The sequence below is a fragment of the Brassica rapa genome, chromosome A05, assembly GCF_000309985.2.
Source record: "Brassica rapa cultivar Chiifu-401-42 chromosome A05, CAAS_Brap_v3.01, whole genome shotgun sequence".
Lineage (NCBI taxonomy): Eukaryota > Viridiplantae > Streptophyta > Magnoliopsida > Brassicales > Brassicaceae > Brassica > Brassica rapa.
The window spans coordinates 19383089-19406845 of record NC_024799.2 but is presented as its reverse complement, the minus strand read 5'-3'; the positions used below and the strand labels follow the sequence as shown (position 1 = coordinate 19406845).

The following is a 23757-nucleotide window of genomic DNA, read 5'->3' as shown; positions in this document are numbered from 1 at the left end:
TTGGTCATCTTCATCAGCGTTTAAAACGACAGCGTTTCACGCCGTCAGAAAACTATCTTCTTCGTCTTCTTACGGGAAAAGTGGCGATTTCGACCCCAACAATTTCAGTCGTGCCAAATACGATCCGAACAATTGATCAATGTCAAATACGACCTCAACTCAATTATAATTTAAAAAAACTACCTGAACTTCTTAAAACATGCCTAAATCTACATTGACTCTAACAGAAGTTAATCAACCGTTAACGAGATAAAACGACGTCGTTTTGATATACAAGGAAAGTGCCGATTTCAACTTCAACACTCTCAGTCGTGCCAAATAGGACCCGAACAAATGGCCAGTGCCAAAAACGACCTCAACTCAATTATAATTTAAGAAAAATTACCCAAACTTTTTAAAACACGTCTAAATCTACGTTGACTCTAACAGAAGTTAGTCAACCGTTAACAAGATAATACGACATCGTTTTGAACATATTACTGTTTATATTGTGCTAACATCAATAATCAAAAATATTTCCTACCTAAGATTTGTGGTCATCTATTTATCTTCCTCACCTATCAATCTAATTTTACATAAATCTTTATTTTACAGCTTAAAAGAAACCACAATAACCCAAACAATCAAAACACCAAAAACTAGAATCCCAAAAAAGACGAATCATTAATGATCACCTCTCTTTTTATCTAATCTTACAAATAAACTTTTAAAAAAATATACCAAACCAATCAACTCAACTAAAACTCAACGACACATACATTGAGCCATCTAAAGAAATACAAACTACACGGCCAGCTATTTAACAATTTACAAACTTACTTTCGCAGATGCTTACGAAGAAGACGAAGACGACAACCAAAATCAGTGAAATTACATAAACAAAAAAAGCAGAGTAAGTTACAAACTCTGATAAATATAACTAATAATGATTTTTGTTTACATATTATCCATCAAATAAAAGAGAAACAAACACAGCCACACCAGGAGATACAAGAGACAATCCCAACATACACAAAGGCGGCAACAACATCTCCACCTGCTCACTTCTCTTGTCTTATGAAAATAGCTTACATGCTCAATGTCAACAGGCCAATGATATTGTCTTCTTATGAAAAATACATATATTCGTTTATAATCCATTAAGGCCCAAATACTAATTGTCACTCATTTTATAGTTATTTTTATAAGTCTTCATGTATTTGTTTTAAAGGTCCATTAAAAGCAACAAGTTTAAAAAAAACATATAACCAACATAATAAGAATAAGAAAATATATTACTTAATACGTACACAACTTACACAACTAAACTGGATAAAAAATATCCGGAAACAAAAGGTACTCTCAACAACCTTAATATAATTTATATAATCTCAACAGTACAAGTAACAAAAGACAAACAAACAAAGTCTGAGTGACACAACAAGCAACACCACGTACTATATCAATCACATTACTAACACAATTTAGTCTTTCATGAGTAGAAAACAGTGCATACAGAGTTTATCATCACAATTCTAACCCTATAACAATAAAAAACTTGAAAAACAATGATCAACCCAAAACGCAAAATTCACAGCTACAATAACCCTAACAAATATTGAAATAAAACAAAAACTATGTCTATAACCCCGCGTTTGCACGGAGGCAATGCCCCTAGTGTAAAGTAAAAATCAGATTTTATATTTGAGTTTGTTGATTCTGTTTAGGTTCGGGTCAGTTTGCATCTATAGTTAAAATACCTATAAAATAGCTATAAATTTTGGATACATATTTGGACATTTTAGGATCCAACAAAGATTCATGATACTCAAACTTCATCAAAATTTAACCGGAATCGATCATATTTATCTTTTTTGTTAAGATAATCTAATAAAAGGAATAATTTTAAAGATTTCTCAAGCTATCCACGTCAGATGAAATATTTCATCCAATCATATTTTTGTCATGTTGTCACGTCATCTCAACTAAGTCTCTTCTTTTCAGTTATACTCAGAGGTCTATTTAATTAATAAATAAAAATCTCTAATACAATGAAAAAGTTTTTTGAAGACCTTCCTAAACATGTGAGGCAAGATGCTGTGGACACCAATTTCAGTGACGCAAATAAACGTGCAGAATGTGTTCACGGCAACAGGAAGAGATCAAACTTATCAATACTCAGGTCCGCAAGCACCAGCAACATCATGAATTTGGAGGAACCATGCACGCCCCACAGCAACACACACTTCAAAGAATGGAAAGAAACGTCAAGATGTGCTGATGTGGAGCATTTCTATATGTTTGTTTGATGTGATAAGCATTAAGGAAACATTATTTGATAACAATTTAGAAGATTTGATAATGCTAAAATAAAAAAAAATATTATATTAGATAATAGAAAAATATTATTTGATATATATCTCGGTTAATCCTCTAACTAGGTTAGAGTTTTTGACATTGTAATTCTAAGAGGAAAACACAAAAGTTTTGGGGTTTCATAGCTGAGTAACTGAGATAATTAATCAACAGGTGTTGAGTCAAGCAAGGTGGATAAATTAAGAATCAATATGTGTTCAGTTGTGTAATTCGAATCAAGTAAGTATGTAAGAGATCCTGTAAATGATTTCTAATAAAAGAGATATGTGTTATTAGAAATATTTTCTGCCTTTTGTTTTTACTGAATCTCGAATCTAAAATAATATCTTTATACAGAGAGTTAAAGGTTACAATGCTTAATAATCAACCATTACAATGGTTAGTAACCAAGCATTACAATGGTTAATAAGTATCATAACTGAAATGGTTTATCATAGTTGTAGTAGTTCGTCTCTAAAGACTACAATCACCAATAGTTGTAATAGTTTATACATATATAATGTTTTAAAATAATTAAATTACCAAAACTCAAATTACCTGAATATTTATAGACAAATTTAATATTCTTTAAATGTATATCAAATAGATACGAAAATGAACTAAAATAAGAGAAAAAAGATATGTCCTATTATGAGAATCCTTTAAAATATATGCAACTTTTAAAATGAAAAACACATCTTTATATTAAAAGATAACTTTTAAAAACATATAATTTTTTTTTTGTTATAAACAAACACATTCTTATACATATTTTACAATCTTATTTCGGTAATTGAATTGGATATCGCAGGGAACAATAGGCTTCAAGACAGTCTCAAGACCAGGATTGTTGCGTGATAAGCTCATGAACTACGCCGTCAGACGTTTTTTCTGACGGCATGAAAAGCTCATGAAACTGCATTACACGTACGTTCGGAGTTGTCATAAACGTTTTGTATTGTAATAAACGTCTCTAACTAAGACCATCAGTTACAAAGAAAGACCAGCAGTTACCAACGTACTTATGTTTTAATGCTTTTTATTATGTTCTTTCTCCGAGTTTTCTTATATTTAAGCTCTCTGTTTTCGTAAGTAAATGAGAGTTTCAGACAACATCCCTCGGCTAAGATCATGAGACAAGATTTAAGCTCCATTAACATGTCCTCCTAACATATGGACTAATCCAACAGCTGAACCAAATGGGTAACAGAGAAGATACAAAATACTAATTTTGTCTTTTTTCTGGTGCGTTTTCTATTCAAAGTTTCCATCTTTTTAGTGTTCTTTTTCAATCAGTAACACTTGAATTCGCCATACTCTCACTCTCGAAGCTTTGTTTTAGATTTTAATCAAAAAAATGTACTCATATTACCACAAAAACGGTTTGTCGGATATTTATGTCTCTCTCTCTCTCTCTCTCTGTGTTCTTCGGAGACTAACAGGAACTACTAGGTTGGAGTTTGAAACTTCTCGTACGTTTTGGCTTGCTTGCATTTCTGGAAAAAAATAACCCATTTGCTAAAACCATAAACTCAGGCTAATGGGGAAGGAGGAAGGGGTCAAAGATACACCAGCTTCTAATTTAAAACCTACAAACCAATGTAGGACTCTTTTACCAATGCGGGTGCTTCAGGTTTTCTTGATGCTCGTTGTTTTGGCTCTTGGAATCTCAGTCGTTAGCATGCACATGATCAAGTACTTGAAGGTTCAAACTTTAGCACCTACCACATTTATCTCTACGAGTGATGAGATAACTACATTGGAGAGCTTTATCAAGCCTCCATCGAGTGTTTGGCACTCCATGAATGACAGCGAGCTTCTTTGGCGTGCATCTATTGAGCCACGGAGATATGAATATCCTTTTAAAAGGGTTCCGAAAATGGCATTCATGTTTCTCACCAAAGGTCCATTACCATTTGCTCCACTTTGGGAAAGGTTTTTCAAAGGGCATGAAGGGATTTACTCAATATACGTTCACACATTGCCAGATTATAAATCGGATTTCCCTAGCTCATCTGTGTTTTACAGAAGACAGATCCCAAGTCAGGTACTTTCATTGATCTTTTAACTGAGCAAAACTTCTCTTTAGTAATGTTGCTTCTTGTGTCTTCATTTAGTTTCTCTATTTTTATGTAGCATGTGGCTTGGGGAGAGATGAGTATGTGTGAAGCTGAGAGAAGGCTTTTGGCTAACGCGTTACTCGATATCTCTAATGAATGGTTTGTTTTGCTCTCTGAAGCTTGCATTCCTCTCCGCGGTTTCGAGTTCATCTACAATTATGTCTCCAAATCAAGATATAGTTTCATGGGTTCTGCTGATGAGGACGGGCCTTACGGAAGAGGCAGATACAGCTATGCAATGGGACCAGAAGTCCAACTAAGCCAGTGGAGAAAAGGGTCTCAGTGGTTTGAAATCAACAGAGAACTTGCTCTTTACATTGTTGAAGACATCATTTACTATCACAAATTCAAAGAGTTTTGTAGACCTCCTTGTTATGTGGATGAACATTACTTCCCAACGATGCTATCTATTAGATATTCTCATTTGCTGGCGAAGAGGACATTAACTTGGACAGATTGGTCAAAAGGTGGTCCTCATCCAACTACTTTTGGGAAGTCTGTTATAACAGAGATGTTTCTCAAGATGATTCAGAAAGGTCAGCCCTGCTTATACAATGATCAGACATCTCAAGTGTGTTATCTCTTTGCAAGAAAGTTTGCTCCAAGTGCATTGGAGCCATTACTCAAACTTGCACCAAAGGTTCTTGGGTTCTAATGGATGTGCTTTTTGAACTTTTGACTGTAGCTTTGCTTTAGCATGGACACAACTGATCATTATAGTCCACTTCCGCATTTATATATAGATGTTTATTTTGTCGTTCAAAAACAAAAAATATAGATACTTCAATGACTAATGAAATTTAACTTTATAGATAACTGAATAAAAGAGAATTGATATATTTTTAGTATCAGAGTCATCTTGTTATATTGTTTTGGCATTTGCATAACATTTCAAAACTGAATTGTTATTAATGGAACAAAAACTTCTCTATTTTATTAGATGTTTGTCAAATACAATATCAATGTATATGTGTGTGTGTGTGTGTGTTTTATGTTACATCTTCACATGAAGATTAAATAGAATACACTGGAAAACTTAACTAGATTTAAAGAAGCAATTATAGAGCAAAAAGAATGTGGAATGTTGAAAGTAAAGAAAAACTACCTAATCATATGATCTGAGTCCCTCCTTTCTTCTTGAATGGAACGGAAAATTCTTGCAGCAGATTCAGAGGCAGATGTTGAATTATGAGGAATGGCTTTAATGGCACGGTGCAGAGGTTGTTGTTTCTGCTCATGCTCATCATTGTGATGAGTAGGCTCTGTAGGAAATAAAGGAAGTACATCGAACTTATGCTTCTCTGGTGGACTTGAAGCTGTACTTCCATGTACATCACTGTCATTAGATTCCTGAGACTTCTTTAAAGAAAATGGAATGGCTTGAGTCATGTGGCTCGATGTGCTAGACCATCTTTGAAGCTGACCAAACGGGTTTGTCTGGTCAAGTACTGTTGTCCTAGCGTTCGGCTGTGGGAAGTAGTTGTGGCTAAACTGAGTAGAAACAGGGAACTTGAATGCTGATGTGTCAAGCGAATCTTGTCCATAGATTGGAACCATGAAGGCTGAAGGAGGAGGAGGACATGGTCCTGCGTATGGTTTATAGACCAGACCTTCTGAAGGAGACATTACAGGAACTAACCATTGGTTTCCAGGAGGAGGAAGTAGCTGTTGTTGCCAAATTGGCTTCATGAGCTCTTTGGTTATGGCAGGTAGAGGAAGCTTTGGTTTCATATGTTCTGGATATTCTTCAGTTACAGGTTTGTGATTCTCTGTGTTTGGTTTCTTAACCTTTGAAGCAACCATTGAACCACTTCTTAGGCCATTAAGCTTACTTTCAAGAACCAGGTTTGGTGATTTTGCAACCATCTTTTGAACCTGTATCATGTTAAGGTTCATGGTCAGGACCGGTCCTAGGCATAGCCAAATGAAACATTCACCTATAGCCCCCAAAAATTTTAAAGAAAATTATATAGACATACACCACTAGTTTTGTAAAGAAAAAAATTGAAACCATTACTAAATCACCTCCGGCCCCTTCCAAAAAAAATCAGGGCTGGCCTGTCAATGGTCAGATCAAATGAAAGCTGAAAAACATAGGAAGTTAGTTGTTAGCAGCTTACCATTATCAGCCTATGAAGCTCAAATACTTGTGCTGCAAAGATCTTCTGCTGGCTGAACATATCAGCAGAACAAAAGTAAGAAACAAGGCAAAGTTTATATACTTGAGACTGACAAGTAAGTGAAAGGATACATACTTGATCATATAAGTTCTCATCTTCCAAAACATCTTGTCACCTATCACTCTTGCAACATCATTAGATGAAGCACTCATACCAGACAAAGAGTCTATGGCAGAACGGTCTAAGACATCTTGTTCACGTGGAGGCACGGTTTTGAGCTTCTTTTGAGTTTCAACGTTAGATACATCAACGGCTCTTCTTCTATACAACTGAGTTTTCATCATATTGAGAGACCTGTTCTTGCTTTCATCTTGCAAAAGTAATTCTCGAATTTGAAGATTGTCCAGGGCAACCTTGGAACCAGCAGCTTCTCCACCTCCTCCAGCTATGCTGCTACTACTAGTACAAAACTGGAGTGATAAATCTGTGTTTGCTTGTGGATTTGTTTCTGAGCGTCTAACAAGAGGAGCCTTAAGAGAATCCAAGTTGGTAAGGTTCTTGAAATGGTACTCATTTTGTATTATTGAACTAGGTTTAGTATTAGTAACTGATGATCCCCTGGCACTTGGATGAATCACCTTCCCCTCAAACTTAGATGCTGGAGAAGTGTTGCAGATTTGTGTAAACTGACTCTTTTCAGGTCGACCATGCTGTTCAAAACAAGGAAAAAAGTATTGGGCAATAAGTATAAAGTGATATTCAAACCTTGTATTTTTATTTTATTTTCATGAATGTTTTGTGTCACACCAAGAGTATGCAATGGAACAACACACAAAATCAAGAAGTGACTTAAGGAGAAAAGGAAAACTCACGCGACGGGTGTTGTTGGCTTGGGGAGCAAGAGACAGAGAGAGTGTGGAAGGAGAATCGCAGATCTTGTTGGTCGGAGAAGGAAGAGGGTAACGTTTTGATTTGCCATCAAATGGCTGAGGCAAGCCTCCTCTTCCAGTATCATTGACATGAACTCTTGGGAACAATGGAGGAATTGTTATCCTGTTTGCCTCATCTTTCATTCCTCCCATCTTTAGATCTTCTTTCTTTTGTGTACCTACATTTCCAACAAACCCTATCAATTTCTTCCACTGCAAGTAATCTCAAGAAATAAAGATTGGTAGTTATTGAAGAATTTACCTTCTGAATATCAAAGATCTAACAACACTTTAGATCAATCCCACGTCCAAATGATTATAACCTTTTCTTTTTAAATATATTTGGGGAGCTAAAACGAATCTTGACAGAAGATCAAGAAGAGCAGAAGCAAAAGAAGATATTATGTTTGTGTCGCCCCACAATGGATTCCATACGAGGGGACGACAAAACTTGTGTGTGTGTGGGTGTGTGTGACTCTGCGGTCATGTCTGGTTCATTCAAGTAAAGATCCCTAACTCACGGGAACTCGGATTATAGATAACGTGGCGAGGTTTGGTTGGTTAGGTCGGAGTGGGCGTGAGGGAGAAGATGCTCGGGTGACTCGGTCTCTTTGCACAACACTAGCCACATGTTTTCAATATCTCTCGCGTGGCTAACTTAAAACTTCCATCATTTCCAAAACTTTTCCTATTTTGGGATTATCTTTAACGAAATATCTGTTTCTGATCGCAATCATCTGACACAGAAGTGAGAGAGAAGAAGCGTGTTCGGTCGGAACGAGCCTATTTTCCCGGTTTGGGATCGGGACAGACCAGAAGCGAGGTTTAGCACAAAACCAAAGGACGATTAGTCCACGCGCGAGTCAACCGCTCGTGCGTTCTCAAATTTAACGCGCGTATGTAAGAGCAAGTCCATCCATTAGTACCTCTAATGAGTTTTTATGATTAAATTAGTGGTTAATAAGATGATTTGATTTGTTAAGAACCTTTGTTAGTGCAAATAAATTTTTCTTCCTCCAATGGGAGAACTTCATACGGGTTTTTAAATAATTTTTCTTTTTGTATAGAACTAAGATAGAGAATGTTGCTTTTGATCACATCAGATTGCACATTAAAGGGGGATTATTGGTAAGTGAATTTTCATGAACTTTGAAAATTTTGAGATTCCATTGTTATTGGTTCTTCGATTTCAAAAATCTTAGTAGAATCCATTGTTATTGGTTTAAGAATTTTCAAAATCTATTGTTATTAAAAAAGGTTAGTTATTTTTAATTCAATAATTCTAACTAAATCTAATGTTATTTGGGAGATGAATTCTATTCATTTTTACTCATAAGACTCAACTTTCAAAATATTATATGTATCCATGTGATTTTCAAAATCCATGTGATAAAAAACTAGAAAACAAAAATATCATTCTACCAAATATCTATTGCACCTTAAATCCATATACTAGATCTCGACCCGCACAACCGCGCGGGTGTTTATTTTCATTTATTTTTATATAAACATTTTGTTTTATTTCTAAATTGGTATATATTATAATATATATGAGGTGTATCTATTAATTTTTAGAACATAATAATTTTACCGTATATTTTTTTTATTAAATTGGTTATTTCAAAATTTCACAAGTTATTAAAAAAATAAACTTTTAGCTTCATAAATTTATATTATCGAGTACACTAAGGTTGTTCAAACATAATAATATTAGAGTATAATTGTTCTTCATCAAGTAGATTGTTTCAAACTTTCATATGTGTTATTTCTTCTTATATATTTTTTTTTGTTTTTTTGGATTAGTATTTCATTATTGAATAGATAAATAGAAATATAATTTTGAAAATATTAAAATATTATCATCTCCAAAGATAATCAAACATTTCACAAAATAAGAAAGTTAACAAAAACTAAACTTAACGCTTTGTGTATAAATTTTATAAAGAATTTATAAAACATTTAAATTTATTTTGTAAATGAACTATATAAAAAACACAAATTAATATGAAAACAGTTTAGTTTTAAAAATGTACTTGATTACGTGTAGAAGTCTCGAGAAATATTTTTGCTCCTTGCAGTCTCTTTCAAACACGATGGTACAAGATATGGAAGTAAAAATTGATAACAGAATTTCCAAATCACATTTTATTCTTGGAAATAATTGATAGTTATTTGGTTCCTATAATATAGCAATATTGTGTTATAAACATATTATTTAGCTCCTATAATCTAGAAAGTGAGTTATTTAGAAATATAATAATGATAAGATTACATATTAAATGTAACATAACTTTATAGTAATATGTCCATTAGATCCATTTAAAAAAAATCACACATGAATTAAGGTCGTGACTTCAGTTTTAATATATAAAATGTCCAAAACTATAATTCTTTACATTTATATACTTTTACATTTTTAAAATATATAATTATTTTTATAAATATTATCATTTTTGAATGTAAAATTTTAATAATTACATTTATAAATATTAATAAATTTTAATATTAAAAAAAATATTTTCAAAAAGCATTTTCAAATTTTAAAAAGAAAATTCGAAAAAAATATTTTGAAAAAAGCATTTTCAAATTTTAAAAAGAAAATTCGAAAAAAATATTTTGAAAAAAAAATCGATTTTATTTTATTTTTGATAACATATAATCCGAAATTATAAAAGAAATATACAAAAGTTCAAATTCGAAAACATATAATCCAAAATTATAAAAGAAACATATTATTTTTTATTTTTATTACATATATATCTATAAAGCAAGGGGTAAAATAGTCTTTTGACCTTTTAATGAAATTGTTTTTGGTCATTTCCTCTTTAAATGTTTTCTGTGACAAAAACTTAAAAATGGTTATTTAAGAAAATTGTCCAATTTTGTATGTATCACTATTATTTTCTTTTTAATTTGAAAGAAAAGAAAATAAATAATGAGGCTATATGATTTAGAAAATAAATAAATTATTTATTTACTTTACAAAAAGAATAATTGAAAAGAGGTAATAATTTTTTTTTTAAAAGAGATAATACAAATTCACGAAAATCTATTCTAATCTAAAAACACCATTATGTGAAAACATTATGATAATTACATGTATAATCCACATAAATATTAAATATTAACTTATTTATTATTTTTTTAAAGTGAACTTTTCTTGCATGCCATTAAAATATAATATGTTTTTATTATCTTATTTGAGAAGTGATTATTTTTAATTGTCATCTTCTCCATGATTTTATTATTATGTGAGAAATAATTTTGCTTACTTTTCATCTTCTTTATAATTTTAGGAATAATCAATAATCCTAATAATTTAAAAAAGAGTTCTTATAATTTAATATTAAAAGTTTTGAAAAGATTATGATAATTTTATGTATAATCCACATAAATATTAAATATTATCTTATTTATTATTATTTAAAAGTGAAAATTTCTTTCTTGCATGCCATTATAATATACTATATTTTATTATTATTCGAGAAGTGATTTTTTTTAAAAAATAATCTTCTCCATGATTTTAGAAATAATCAGTAGTCCTAATAATTTTAATAAATAGTTTTTATAATATTTATATAATTTATTATCACAAAGTTTGGAATTTTTATGATAATTAAATATTAAATATTATCTTATTTATTATTATTATTTAAAAGTTAAATTTTCCTTTCTTGCATGCCATTAAAATATAATATATTTTTATTATTATTATTTAAAAGTGAAATTTTCTTTCTTTCATGCCATTTTCATAATTTAATATTAAAAGTTTTGAAAACATTATGATAATTACATGTATAATCCACATAAATATTAAATATTAACATATTTATTATTTTTTTAAGTGAGCTTTTCTTGCATGCCATTAAAATATAATATATTTTTATTATTTTATTTGAGAAGTGATTATTTTTAATTGTCATTTTCTCCATGATTTTATTATTATGTAAGAAATGATTTTGCTTACTTGTGATCTTCTTTATAATTTTAGGAATAATCAATAATCCTAATAATTTAAAAAAATATTTCTTATAATTTAATATTAAAATTTTGAAAAGATTATGATAATTTTGTGTATAATCCACATAAGTATTAAATATTATCTTATTTATTATTATTATTTAAAAGTGAAATTTTCTTTCTTGCATGCCATTAAAATATAATTTTATTATTATTGGAGAAGTGATTTTTTTTTAAAATTCATCTTTTCCATGATTTTAAAAATAATCAGTAGTCCTAATAATTTTAATAAATAGTTTTTATAATATTTATATAATTTATTATCACAAATTTTGGAATTTTTATGATAATTATATGTATAATCCGCATAAATATTTGACACTGTCTTATCTAATATATTAAAACAGAAGTCATGACTTCTTTTCATGTGTGATATCATATTTTACATAAGTTCATTATTATATCTAGTGTGGACCATTCCTAGAAAATATCATTTTTTACATAAGTTCATTATTATATCTTTTAATATTTTTATCTTTTTATTTGAAATACAAATGAATATATTTAAAATGTTCTAACAAAATCTTTTGAAAATCTTCTTAGAATCTTTTTAAATTTACTTTTGAAAATTAGTTAGCTTTTATTTAAATTATCATAAAATATAATTAGAAATTAAAATTGAATATAGTTTTGGTTTATAAACAAAAATTTAAATAAAAATAAATTAAATAATTTCAAAAATACATTTACTAATAATTTTTAAAGATTTTGTTAGAAATAATATTTATTTCTATTTTAATTTTTTCAAATTTGTTTTCTAATAAAATAAAAATTATGATGTTTTTGATGAATGATATTTTTATTTGGACCATCATTTAAATTTTCTATTAAATGTATATCACTAATGCTAATATATATAATATTTTTAACTACTTTAATCATAATATCTTTTATATCTTTTAATTTTTTTTAAAAAAATTAAAATTCTAACAAATCTCTTAAAAAAATTATAATAAGATCTTAATTGTCATAAATTGAATATAAATATTTTCAACTAATTTTGTAATTAGTAATGAAATGTTACTAAAAGAATAAAATTATATCCTATTTTATCAATTTTATAATAATATTTATCATTTTAAAATAAAAACGTTATATTGAACAAAATATGATAAAATTATTTTAAATTGATAAGTTAACATATTTTATTTTCATAAATATTAAATATTTATGCTAAAAATATAATATGTTGGTTGAACGGGTTAATATTAGTAAACTATATAATACATGTATAAAAATTTATCTTATCTTAAACTTTTTATTATACAGTAATTTATTATATAAAATTAATAAACATTAAAAAATTACTAACAAAATCTAGCGATTTGAGTTACGGATCATGATTATAATAAATTAAATACAAAATTATTTTTATATATGTTGTTTCATGCATTAAAAAATTTAGTTTAGTAATCAAACACAAATTCAATAGGACAAATATATAATAAGCAACATATATATGATTTAAATATGTGAGTAATATTAAAAATATATAGTAATTATGTAAAAACAAATATCTATATATATATAAATGTGAAAATATATTCCTGCACAGTTGTGCGGGTGAAAATCTAGTTTATTATTATTTAAAAGTGAACTTTTCTTTTTCTGCATGTCATTAAAATATCCATATATTTTCTTATGATATAATTTAAGAATTAGTTTTGTTTATTTGTTAGTTTCTCCATAATTTAGGAATAAACAATAGTTTTATAATTTTAATATATATTTTCATAATACTTATATATTTTAATAATAAACAGTTTTGAAAAAAAAATATAATAATTAGAATGTATAGTATACATTAATATATGATATAATCTTATTTATTATTATTAAAAGGGAATTTTTTCTTGCATTCATTAAAATATAAATATATATTTCTTTAGGTAAAAATGGGTTATATATTGTTCGAAGTTATGTTAAAATGAATTCATCAATCGAAAGTTATGTGTCCAAAAAGACACACCTCTTAGTTATATAAATATATTTATAAATTCAGATGATTTCAAGAAACTTCAGGATGATATTGTTTGCTTTGTGGCTACGTATTCAGACTCTAGTGAACATAAAAATCATGTAAACTGCATTCAAGCTAATGTATCTTCAATAGGATCAGCAAAAGACAGTACACCTCAAATCAAGATCTCGAGAACCATTGGTTACAAAAAACTTTGCTAAATGAAATTTCGATGTAGGTTCAACAAAGATACAAGACATAGATATGCAACCACGAAGGGAAACCTCTTTATTGGGGTTCAGGAAAAAAAACAAGTTTCTCAAGCACACCACTGGAAACTGAGGCTAAAGGTTTATTGATGACACGTACACATGCAACATAAGATTCAAATCAATTATGGTCGACGGAGACTGTAAAATCTTATTTGATACAATATGAAGGAAAATTGAAAATGTCTCTATTTAAAATATCAATTTTGATATCTATATGTGGAGTGAAATTTCTCAGATCCTACTTTTGTTTCACCAAGATAATAAAAAATTTCTTAGCTCATTCGCTTACAACTTATGGTGATCTTAACTTCTTTTTCTATACATATCCGTTGTTTCTACCTTAATGGCTTCATAATTCTTTGTATCATGGTTATGTATATTTTTTTTTAATATGAATTTGACCTAAAAGCTCTGAAATTTCATAACTAGAGTCAAACCAATCAAAAACAGACAAACACTACCACTCTGCAATCTTAAAAAAACTTCGCAAAAGTCAATGTTTGTACTCACTGAAGTGAAAATTAATATTTTCAAAATGAAGAATCCTGCATAAACCATAAGAAAAAAAAATTCACACAACAAGGAATTAAATTTTGGTTAAATAAAGGCCAATAAAACTCTCAACAAATAAAAATATTGATTTAATATTTTTTGTCAAATTTAATAATTTATATAAATACAATACTGACATTAAAATTATAATTCGTTAGATATATCCGCACAAAGTATGGGACCTCACCTAGTCTCTTTTATGTAATCTCTATATATAATAAACTACATTTTCTATATTTTTACTGGAGAAAGCTAATCATTCATATTCATGACCAATTATGAGTTTAAATAGTCAGATATATTAATAAAAATATTTTGTGTTAATAGAAAGAAAAAACCAAGCTTAACATTGGTTAATGACCGTTATTATTCGACACAACAATATAACGTGAACATACCTGAAAAATAAAACTCCATTCACAATTATAAGTTAAATTTCAATCCATCGATTTTTGTTCAAATAGTTTTAAATATAAGTTTATTGTCAAAATTATATGGAATTACATGTATGAATATAATTAAATAGATAGATAGATATATATATATATATATATATATATATATATATATATATATATATATATATATATATATATATATGTACGTGTGTGTGTGTGTGTGTGAAGATACCAAATATACTCATATCCTTGTCAAGATTCATTTATTCCTACAGGATAATATTCAATACATTAACGGGGGTGATACATCGAAAATATTAGATACATCAGAAAAAGAAATTGAGTTAAAATTTGGAAAAACAAAAATAAATAAAAACAAAAACAAAAAAAAAACTTGGGGTCCCTACATTATGACGCCATGCTGATTTCCCACGTGGGACGACTATCCTCTAGGATAACAACCAATTATACAGAGCCACGTGCATGTGGAGAACGTTGTGTTCACGTGTGAGCCATCAATAATGGAAGAGTGAATAAGAGTCAAGTGCTTCTTCAGCTTCGCTTACTTGTACAGCTCCGGTCTGGACCATTGAAATCGTACCGAACCGAGCCAAAGTAGCTGAAAGAGAAAGAATGTAATGGTTTTGCTCTTAAAATGTTTCATATTTTGACATATATAAGATAATGGACCACCTTGATCTCTTTATCATGGGTGCAGAATCATGGACATGCCCCCGACAAAACGTTACATTACGTTTCTACACTAATCTCTTATGGTTCTTTAGAAAGAAACATCAAGAGCTCAAATCTATGATCTCTGTTCAGTTATGTATGTACCTAAGACGTCCGGTCTATTAATGTTTTCTCATGATCATACGTGTTGCAGTTATTCCCCCAAGTTGACTTAGTAAACCGACGCGGTCGATTTTAATTTTGGTACATTGGATGGGATGCATGACCTTGGGAAGTCAAATTCGTGAATTAAAGGTGAGAAGTTGTTCTCGACCGACATTTTTGGTTCCCGGTTGAGGTGTGAGAAGTATTGATTTGAGAATTTTTGTTTTTTATGGGTCTGCCAATTAATATATGTTTTTGGGATTATTCAAAAAAAAAATTAAGAAGAAAATTGCGTTCACATGAATAGACAAAGTAATGTCTCTTTCGTTATGAGTATCCTAAGGATGTCAACAACTGTGAATGTGATGTTGATCTTCATTTACCTTCCATCTATGGTTATACGCATTTGGTGCAGAGATCATTTTTCTGTAGATGATTATTCTATATTTAGTTTGCACATTCGACATTTCAAGAAAGACATTTTAAATAAGCTACATTTGCAGAAGATAAATGCATTTCTATCTAAATATTGTCGCCTTTTTATCAATCAAATCGTATGCTGTATTGAACATTAGTTAATAATTATGTATAATAATATTGTTATCAGAACTGATTGTTATAATCCATCCACACATAACATGTCAACAAAAATGATCGGAGACTTGGACTCTTGAAGTAACGAGTTCGATTATATTTTATTTAAACCAGGTTTTATATAAAAATTATAAACCAGGGTTTTGTGTATTACTCCCTCTATTTCACATTAACTATTACTTTTTAACATTTTTTTTCTTGTTGCATAAAAATGTCGTTCTATAATTTTAATACAATTAGCTCAATATTAATTGTAAAATACATTGATCTTATAAATAAATGTATTTATCTAAAATGATTTTGGTTAAATAGATGACATTAATGAAAACATAAATAAATTTCAATCAGTTTTTTAATATATGTGAAAAATGTCTAATTGATACTTTTTATGAAACAGAAGGAGTATAAAACTTTGATTCAGATTAATTAAAACGGTTGATAAAATTTTAATGAATAGGATCTTAACAAAAAATTTTGGATTTTAAGTCTTGACGCAGTTATGGAGTGTTTAGGGTTTAGAAAGAAAAAAATTAGAGATTAAATTTTTATGTATTATATCTATATAAATTACGTTCTTAAAAAATTGTTCTTTTATATATGTGTGTTTTCTGAAAATATTGGGAATATATATATATATATATATATATATATATTTGGATTTGACTGTTGTCAAACTTAATTCTAATAAAATGATAGTACGAAATAATCTAGTGATCACTAACATATATATTTAGCTAAATAAAGTTATGTACCATAATTATAAAATGAAAGAAAGGGATTTTAGTATATTAATGATGATTCTTTTTTTTTAACTTATATTTTTACACATCCATAGTACATAACGAAATCACTTATATTGAATTATGTTGGGTTTTTTTTTCTTATTCTCTTATACATCACGAGAGCAGATAAAAAATAATTGTTATAAATTTTTGTGTATATATGTGTGATTAGAGAGCTCAAACTGTACGTAACACCTGCTTATAAATCCACCAACGTTTTGTTTGTTTATTTATCTGGAGGAAGAAAACATCGATGGTAAGTGTAAAACATGAGTAAGAGAGGGCAAACCAGTGGGATAAAACGATATAACAAAGTTGACAATTATAAAAACAAAAGCAAAAAATTGAATGAGCTGTACGTGGGATTATGGAAGGCATGTGGTTGGGCAGGGAGGTCATGTCGCCTTCTTTGCTCTCTCTTTCTCACCGTTCTACAGATTGCGATGTTTTGTATAATTTACACTAAACCAGAGTTCTTCTTTTATTCCCAGCTGATGTTGCTATTTGTGTCTTCTTACCCCTACAATATTTCCATTTATTTTGTTCTCAATTCTACTAATAGAAAATCCCCATGTTTTTTTTTTCATTTTTACATGAGGACTCAAACTTGAATATTGAGGTAATATTAATTTGATTGGATTATTTGTAAACTGAAATATACATTCTAAATTTGAAGATAATATATAATGGAAGATGTTTGGTATATTTACACTTCCGTATTGGTAAAATGGCAATTACTGTACATTTTATTACTATTTCCGCAAAAAAAAAAATGATTTCCGCAAATATGGAAATATATTATGACATTGTAAAACTACGATATTTTCATTATATACGTTCGCTTTCGTTATATCTTGTAAGTTGTAACTAAAAGTAACTAAATTCCCAAAAAGGTTTGGTAATGTGCTTTCCATTTTGATTGATTTGGTTAAGCTTTTCACTTTTTATGTACTTGATACCATTTCATGTACAGTTATATATTTACATGACATGACAAATAATTGGAATAAACGTTAGTATTTTAAAAATTAATATTACGTTCTAAACATACATTTTATAATTTTCGTTTGCAAAAAGTGTACAGTATATGTAGATCGATATCATATGAAGATATTATATTGATCATTATTGACTCATGATGATAACGAAAAGGTAAACTAAACCAACAGCTAGAAGAATAAGAAATGGTATATAACTTACAAGTTACTTTTGCAGCTTGATCATGATCAAACCTATGATTAGATATAATATAAAATGTACTTTAACATAAATCTTTTATTCACGAAAATGAAATCAAACCCTAATTCGCAACTTCGTTTCGACATTTCCCGTAAACTTTTCAGTTCGCACGATACTAAAAGGATGTCAGTCCTTTTTCTCTGCTCAAGCACTCATAGATTTTAAATTACATCTCCCTTTTCATCAAGTGCATAATCATATTCTCTATAGTTTTATCAATTATTGTATATGTTTTCTAGGGTTACGAAAAGATGCTCTTCGAATCCAGGAACGATAATGCATACCAACCTCATATATATACATATGTGTATTAGTAGTATAGATTTAAGATCATCTCCCAACTTCCATTAGTAATTTCATTTTTATCTTAGAGCTTTTCAGACTTGTTTCTATATTTTTCTATGTTTCTTTTCTAAAATAAAAGAATTTTATTATGGAGATGGTCAATACAATTTTTCTATTTTTAGAAAATGCTATTTTGATTCTATATTTAGATGAAAAATAGAATTTCTCTATATTTTTATTAAAAATAGAGAAAATCTATTACAAAGACCTATATTTTTTAAAATATACATTTATAACAGAATTTTTTATTTTAGAGGAAATTATAAAAGTGAGTTGGTGATGATGTAAAGTATGTGTAAAACATTGATTTTGAATCAGCTACTCACGAAAACTAAAATAAATTTCGGATCAAGTAAAGAATAAATCTGGTTTACGAGAGGTATCAAGTTTACGTTCGGAATGTTGTTGCACACTTGTTCTAAAATCAAAAGTTTATGTTTTCGGTGGTGTTTTGAAATTTAGTATTAGGGAATTTAACGAACTCATTTGAACGTTGTAAAAATAGGTGGATTGAGACTAATCCTGGTTTATGATCTCTTAAAATATTTCTAAAAATATCCGGTATACACAATATTGATCATAAAATATCCCAAATTATTGACCATAAAATTTGTATATGTACTAATGCTACAATATTTAATTAATTTGTTTTTTTTAATTATAGAACCCAATCTCTCAAATCTGCGGGGGGGAAAGTGGATATAATTTTCATATTGAGGTTTATCCACTTAAATATTGTGTCTTTTTCATTTCTTTTTCAATATATATTTCTATAGTTATGGTAACATACGCGATTCAAACTCACATAATTACACGGATGAACTAATAATGTACTGAATTTCTCTCCTAAAACACTACTTAATATGATACAAATGTTCAAATATTTATCATAAAAGTTATTAAAAAAAAACCTCAAAGCAAATGCAAGACTAATCTGGGGTTTAGTCAAGGGATCAAATGTTCTTTATCTATCTAAAGCCTTTTTGACGGCGGTCATATAGTTAACTTTTAAAATTATAATTCAAATGGGTTATTTCGAGCTTAACCCTAATTTAAAAATTAACCATCCATACCAATATACAGAACTAGTGCTTGATTCAGAGGAACAATTGATCTCATCAAAAGCTGGGACCTTTTAAATTATAATAATATACAAATATCTATACGTATATATATATATATTTTTTAAAAAATATATATATATATATATATACCTATGTGCATAATAACAAATGAGCTCATAACAAATCTGGGGTATATGAATAGAGGTGTAGCAAGTCCTTTCTTTATAGCAAAACATCTATAACTCTAAGCAGAGCTCATTATAGAAACAGAACAGAAACAGAGCCTTCATTACTTTCTTTCCTTTCTGAGCAAATCCTCTTTCTGTTTCTTTCCCTTTTGGGGGTTGTAACTCTATAAAGCAGAACCGTTATCAGTTTCCTCTCTGCACTCATCTCTTTGTTCTCTTTCTCTTTGTTTTCTTCCTCTTTTGTGTTCCAATGGAAGGTTTAGAATCGGTTTATGCGCAAGCTATGTACGGCACGAACCGAACCATGGAGCATCAAGGATCAGATTTGATCTGGGGAGGCAATGGGCTGATCCCTCGAGAGCTCTGTTCTTCTTCTTCTTCCTCTCACCAGCTCATTAATCCGAATCGTGGCAGCTGTTTCATGTCCGATCTTGGAGTCATTGCTGAGATTCAACATCAACAACATGTCGGAAACAGAGCTGCTTCCATAGATCCATCATCGCTGGAGTGTTTGTTATCAGCGACGACGAACACTTCGACGGAAGACGACGAAGGAATCTCTGCGCTTTTCTCAGATTGTCAGACTCTTTGGAGCTTTGGTGGAGGAATCTCATCTGCAGAATCTGAGAACAGAGAGATCACTACAGAGACAACAACAAAGCCTAAGTCTTTGAAGAGAAACAGAGACGAGACAGGAAGTCACTTCCGTCTTGTCCATCATCCTCAAGATGATTCCGACAAGGGAAGCTTCAAGCTCATTTACGATGAGAATCAATCAAAATCCAAGAAACCAAGAACAGAGAAAGGAGGTGGTTCTTCCAACATCAGTTTCGGACATTCAGCTTCTTTGTCTGATAATGCCGAGCCAGATGCAGAAGCGATCGCGCAGATGAAGGAGATGATATACAGAGCGGCTGCGTTCAGACCGGTGAACTTCGGTTTGGAGACCGTGGAGAAGCCTAAGAGGAAGAACGTGAAGATATCGACGGATCCTCAAACGGTGGCGGCGAGGCAGAGGAGGGAGAGGATAAGCGAGAAGATTAGGGTTTTACAGACATTGGTTCCAGGTGGGACTAAGATGGACACTGCTTCAATGCTTGATGAGGCTGCTAATTATCTTAAGTTCCTTAGAGCGCAAGTAAAGGCTTTAGAAAACTTGAGACCCAAGCTTGACCCAACCAATCTCTCCTTCTCCTCTCCTTTATTCCACCCTTCTTTTCTTCCCATGCAAAACCCTAATCAGATCTAAACATGTCAGTTCATCATTATCATCATCATCATCAACAGAATCATAGCTTCTTGATTGTTTTAGCAGTTCTCAAGAAAAGGCAAGAATGTTGTGTTGGGCAGTGTTGTTTCTACTTTCCAGTCTTTGTTTTCTGCATTTCTTTTCATACAAAGTTCTTTTTTTAATTATCTTTTTTTTTTTGTAGTATCTGTGGAATTTCGAGGGTTGAAATTGTGAAAAACAGAGCCCTAAAGATGTTAATTTACTCTCTCTGCAACATTTTTTCACCCTTTTATTATTTTACTAGAGGAAAGAAACCGTAAGATACTTGCAATTATGAAGAAATGATTATTAGCAAAAGTGTTTAGAAAGTGCCTCTATCTCTATTATCTTTTTTTACAATTTTGTTAAAAAGTTTTAGCTTTTCTTGGAGAACTCTTTAGAATAATAACTGATTAAATATTCATCCTCTTTTTCTTGTAATCTATAAACTGTCGCTCAAACTTTATATAAATATCAATAACTATATTGCAAGATTTTAAAGGCTTTTTTCTTTACTATATTGGCACTTTTTTTTATATAACCGAGTATCCTGGTCCCACCGTAGTCGTCCAGACTAGAGACCGAAGCGAGTAAAGACGCTGCCAGAATGTCACCATGTGGCACTCCGTGAACGGTCTTCAGTTTCGGACGCTGGGAGATCTACATGTAAATTTTCCAGTGGCCGAATTTCTAATCCAGGTGACAGAACTCACAGCCGTGAGCCCTTTACCAGAAGCCCTGGATAAATTAACTTAGGAACACTGATCCACAAAAATTGACTTCAGATCTGTTTTTACTTCCAGGATAAATTTCAGCCAAAGGCCAGTATGTATATATGCTGATTGCTGAATAGAATTAGTTGGTGGAAGAAATTTATTATATACTTTATATTAAATTTATCTTAACAGAACTGTGTTGTTTTGTTTGGTTGTATATAAAGACAGAGATTTAACAGTTTGTTTAGAGATTAATAAAGACTTAAGAATGTTGAAGGCGTGCGCCTTGAGAATAGAACTCGCACCTGACTCGAACACCCTAAAATGCTCACCACATGCTTCTCTCTATCACCCTCTCTTTTTATTCTTCTTTTTTGTCTTTTGGTTTTTGTCTTGTTTCTCCCCCTAATATCTCCTAAACACCATCTTCCTCGTTTATTATTATTTATATTGTTCTTTTATGGATGTGTTCTTTTTTACTTGGGTGTATTTTTACATTTTTCAGTGTCATACCGGATGTCAAAATCGGATAATCACCACCCATCTGATTCGATCACTTGGACCGGTAAACCGCAACCCATGCACTAGTCTGGTTTAGTTACACTAATTAAATGGAACTCTTTTGATCTGTTTAAATCCAGAAAACTCCATGTGTTCTGCATGTAACTTATAAGGTCTTTAATATACATAATGTGTTCCATCATGTTTTAGAAAAACTGATGTCGTGATGTATACAGTCTTATAAAACGTAGACTACATAAATGAAAAAGATTGTGACATGTAGTCGTCTGTGACTTTGTGTTAATATCATGACTGGATCGCTACTTTGGTTTCAAACTTTCAATCCAGAAGGTATGTTACTGAAAACAACAGAACACGGAAGCACAAACGGTCTAATTACACATATAGTCTATTTACTACTGAACTATGAAGTACGCTAGTGGTTAAACGCAAGAGTTAGTATTGACTGTATTGTTGGACTTTTAGTGTGTGTGTTTGATATAAGAGATGCTTTACAATTTACATCATGTTTTGTCTTAGCATAGATTGGTTCCAGACCAAGAAGAGACTACACTCCAAACCCAAACTCCTAGTTAAAAAACTACACTATATGCAGTTACATGTGGAAAAGACCCATAATTAAGGCCTATTGCAACCCGGCGATGAAATTATAGTCTAAGTGTATAACGGTTATTGAGTCATCAAAGTAATGAAACAATCCGAGTCCGAGATGCAACCGACTTGGTTTGGTAGCTTGTTATGAAAAACAGGCTTATCTATAACGACAAACATTTTAAGTCAAGTATATAAATTGGATGATTTGGTAGATAAAATATGCTTTTTACATTAGATATTATAATATCATATATTCAAGTTGACTCCCAACAAACGGAAAACTCTAAGAACACAATCATTTTTATAAAAAAACTATATTATAATCAAAAGAAAAGTCAGGATTCGATGGAGGTTTGCTAGCTGGTGAGATAAGAGAGATCGATCATGTTTATTGACTTTTTCTTTGAACGGTTATGGTTTTTTGTTTGTTTCCGTGTAACGTTTTAGACAAAGATGTTCCTCTGAAGCAACCTATTTTCGGAAAGTTTAACATAGAACCTTAATTACTTAATAAATCCGAGATTTTGGTCCTACTAATCATTAGAATTCAAAAGAGAAAATCCTCCAAAATTATGGTACAAAGACATGGTCCGCAAAATCAAACAAACAACCTCATGAGTACACATGTCCATCCACTTATTAAGTATTATAATTATTAGGGCAAATAAAATTAACTTCAAGAACAAAGTATCTTGTCAAATCAGAGGATATACACACACTTGATGACAAGAGCTGAATATTTCTTACTCCATCAACTTGGCAACTTCTTAGCTTATAATTAACGAAAACAGCATCCAGTTGTCCACAATCATCAACCGATATGATATACCCCTACATTATCATCATTTCTATTTCATTAATTATTCCTCAACTTGTTCTTCTTTCAGAAAATCAATTTGAA

The 23757-nt window shown here is 30.3% G+C and overlaps 3 protein-coding genes across 4 annotated transcripts; 2 read left to right on the top strand and 1 right to left on the bottom strand.

Annotated features, from left to right (window-relative positions):
• The first annotated feature begins 22 nt into the window (after nucleotides 1–22).
• Nucleotides 23–5204, top strand: LOC103869183 (glycosyltransferase BC10). Of its 2 annotated transcripts, none has more exons than XM_009147241.3 (3): nucleotides 23–3579; nucleotides 3871–4381; nucleotides 4471–5204. In XM_009147241.3, exons 2-3 carry the CDS (start codon nucleotides 3875–3877, stop codon nucleotides 5107–5109), a joined length of 1146 nt encoding a protein of 381 aa, XP_009145489.1. In that variant the 5' UTR covers nucleotides 23–3579; nucleotides 3871–3874; the 3' UTR covers nucleotides 5110–5204. The 2 variants fall into 2 exon arrangements, with proteins under 2 accessions (XP_009145489.1, XP_009145487.1); XM_009147239.3 differs by having other exon boundaries at nucleotides 24–3579; nucleotides 3777–4381.
• Nucleotides 5205–5452: 248 nt separating this feature from the next.
• Nucleotides 5453–10019, bottom strand: LOC103869182 (protein HEADING DATE 3B). The gene is made up of 5 exons (XM_009147238.3): nucleotides 7766–10019; nucleotides 7447–7682; nucleotides 6710–7284; nucleotides 6575–6626; nucleotides 5453–6329 (listed from the first exon to the last, which is right to left on the bottom strand). Exons 2-5 carry the CDS (start codon nucleotides 7654–7656, stop codon nucleotides 5556–5558), a joined length of 1611 nt encoding a protein of 536 aa, XP_009145486.1. The 5' UTR covers nucleotides 7657–7682; nucleotides 7766–10019; the 3' UTR covers nucleotides 5453–5555.
• A 2880-nt stretch (nucleotides 10020–12899) lies between these two features.
• Nucleotides 12900–21362, top strand: LOC103869181 (transcription factor bHLH87). Its single transcript, XM_033291583.1, has one exon. The coding sequence runs from the start codon at nucleotides 20005–20007 to the stop codon at nucleotides 21001–21003; it is 999 nt and encodes a 332-aa protein (XP_033147474.1). The 5' UTR covers nucleotides 12900–20004; the 3' UTR covers nucleotides 21004–21362.
• Nucleotides 21363–23757: the final 2395 nt, after the last annotated feature.

Coding starts and splice junctions, on each gene's coding strand:
- LOC103869183 (XM_009147241.3), top strand. CDS start 3,875: ATGGGGAAGGAGGAAGGGGTCAAAGATACACCAGCTTCTAATTTAAAA. Junction 4,382..4,470: donor GAAGACAGATCCCAAGTCAG/GTACTTTCATTG, acceptor ATTTTTATGTAG/CATGTGGCTTGGGGAGAGAT.
- LOC103869182 (XM_009147238.3), bottom strand. CDS start 7,656: ATGGGAGGAATGAAAGATGAGGCAAACAGGATAACAATTCCTCCATTG. Junction 6,627..6,709: donor ATGAGAACTTATATGATCAA/GTATGTATCCTT, acceptor TGATATGTTCAG/CCAGCAGAAGATCTTTGCAG. Junction 6,330..6,574: donor AGCTTCATAGGCTGATAATG/GTAAGCTGCTAA, acceptor AACATGATACAG/GTTCAAAAGATGGTTGCAAA.
- LOC103869181 (XM_033291583.1), top strand. CDS start 20,005: ATGGAAGGTTTAGAATCGGTTTATGCGCAAGCTATGTACGGCACGAAC.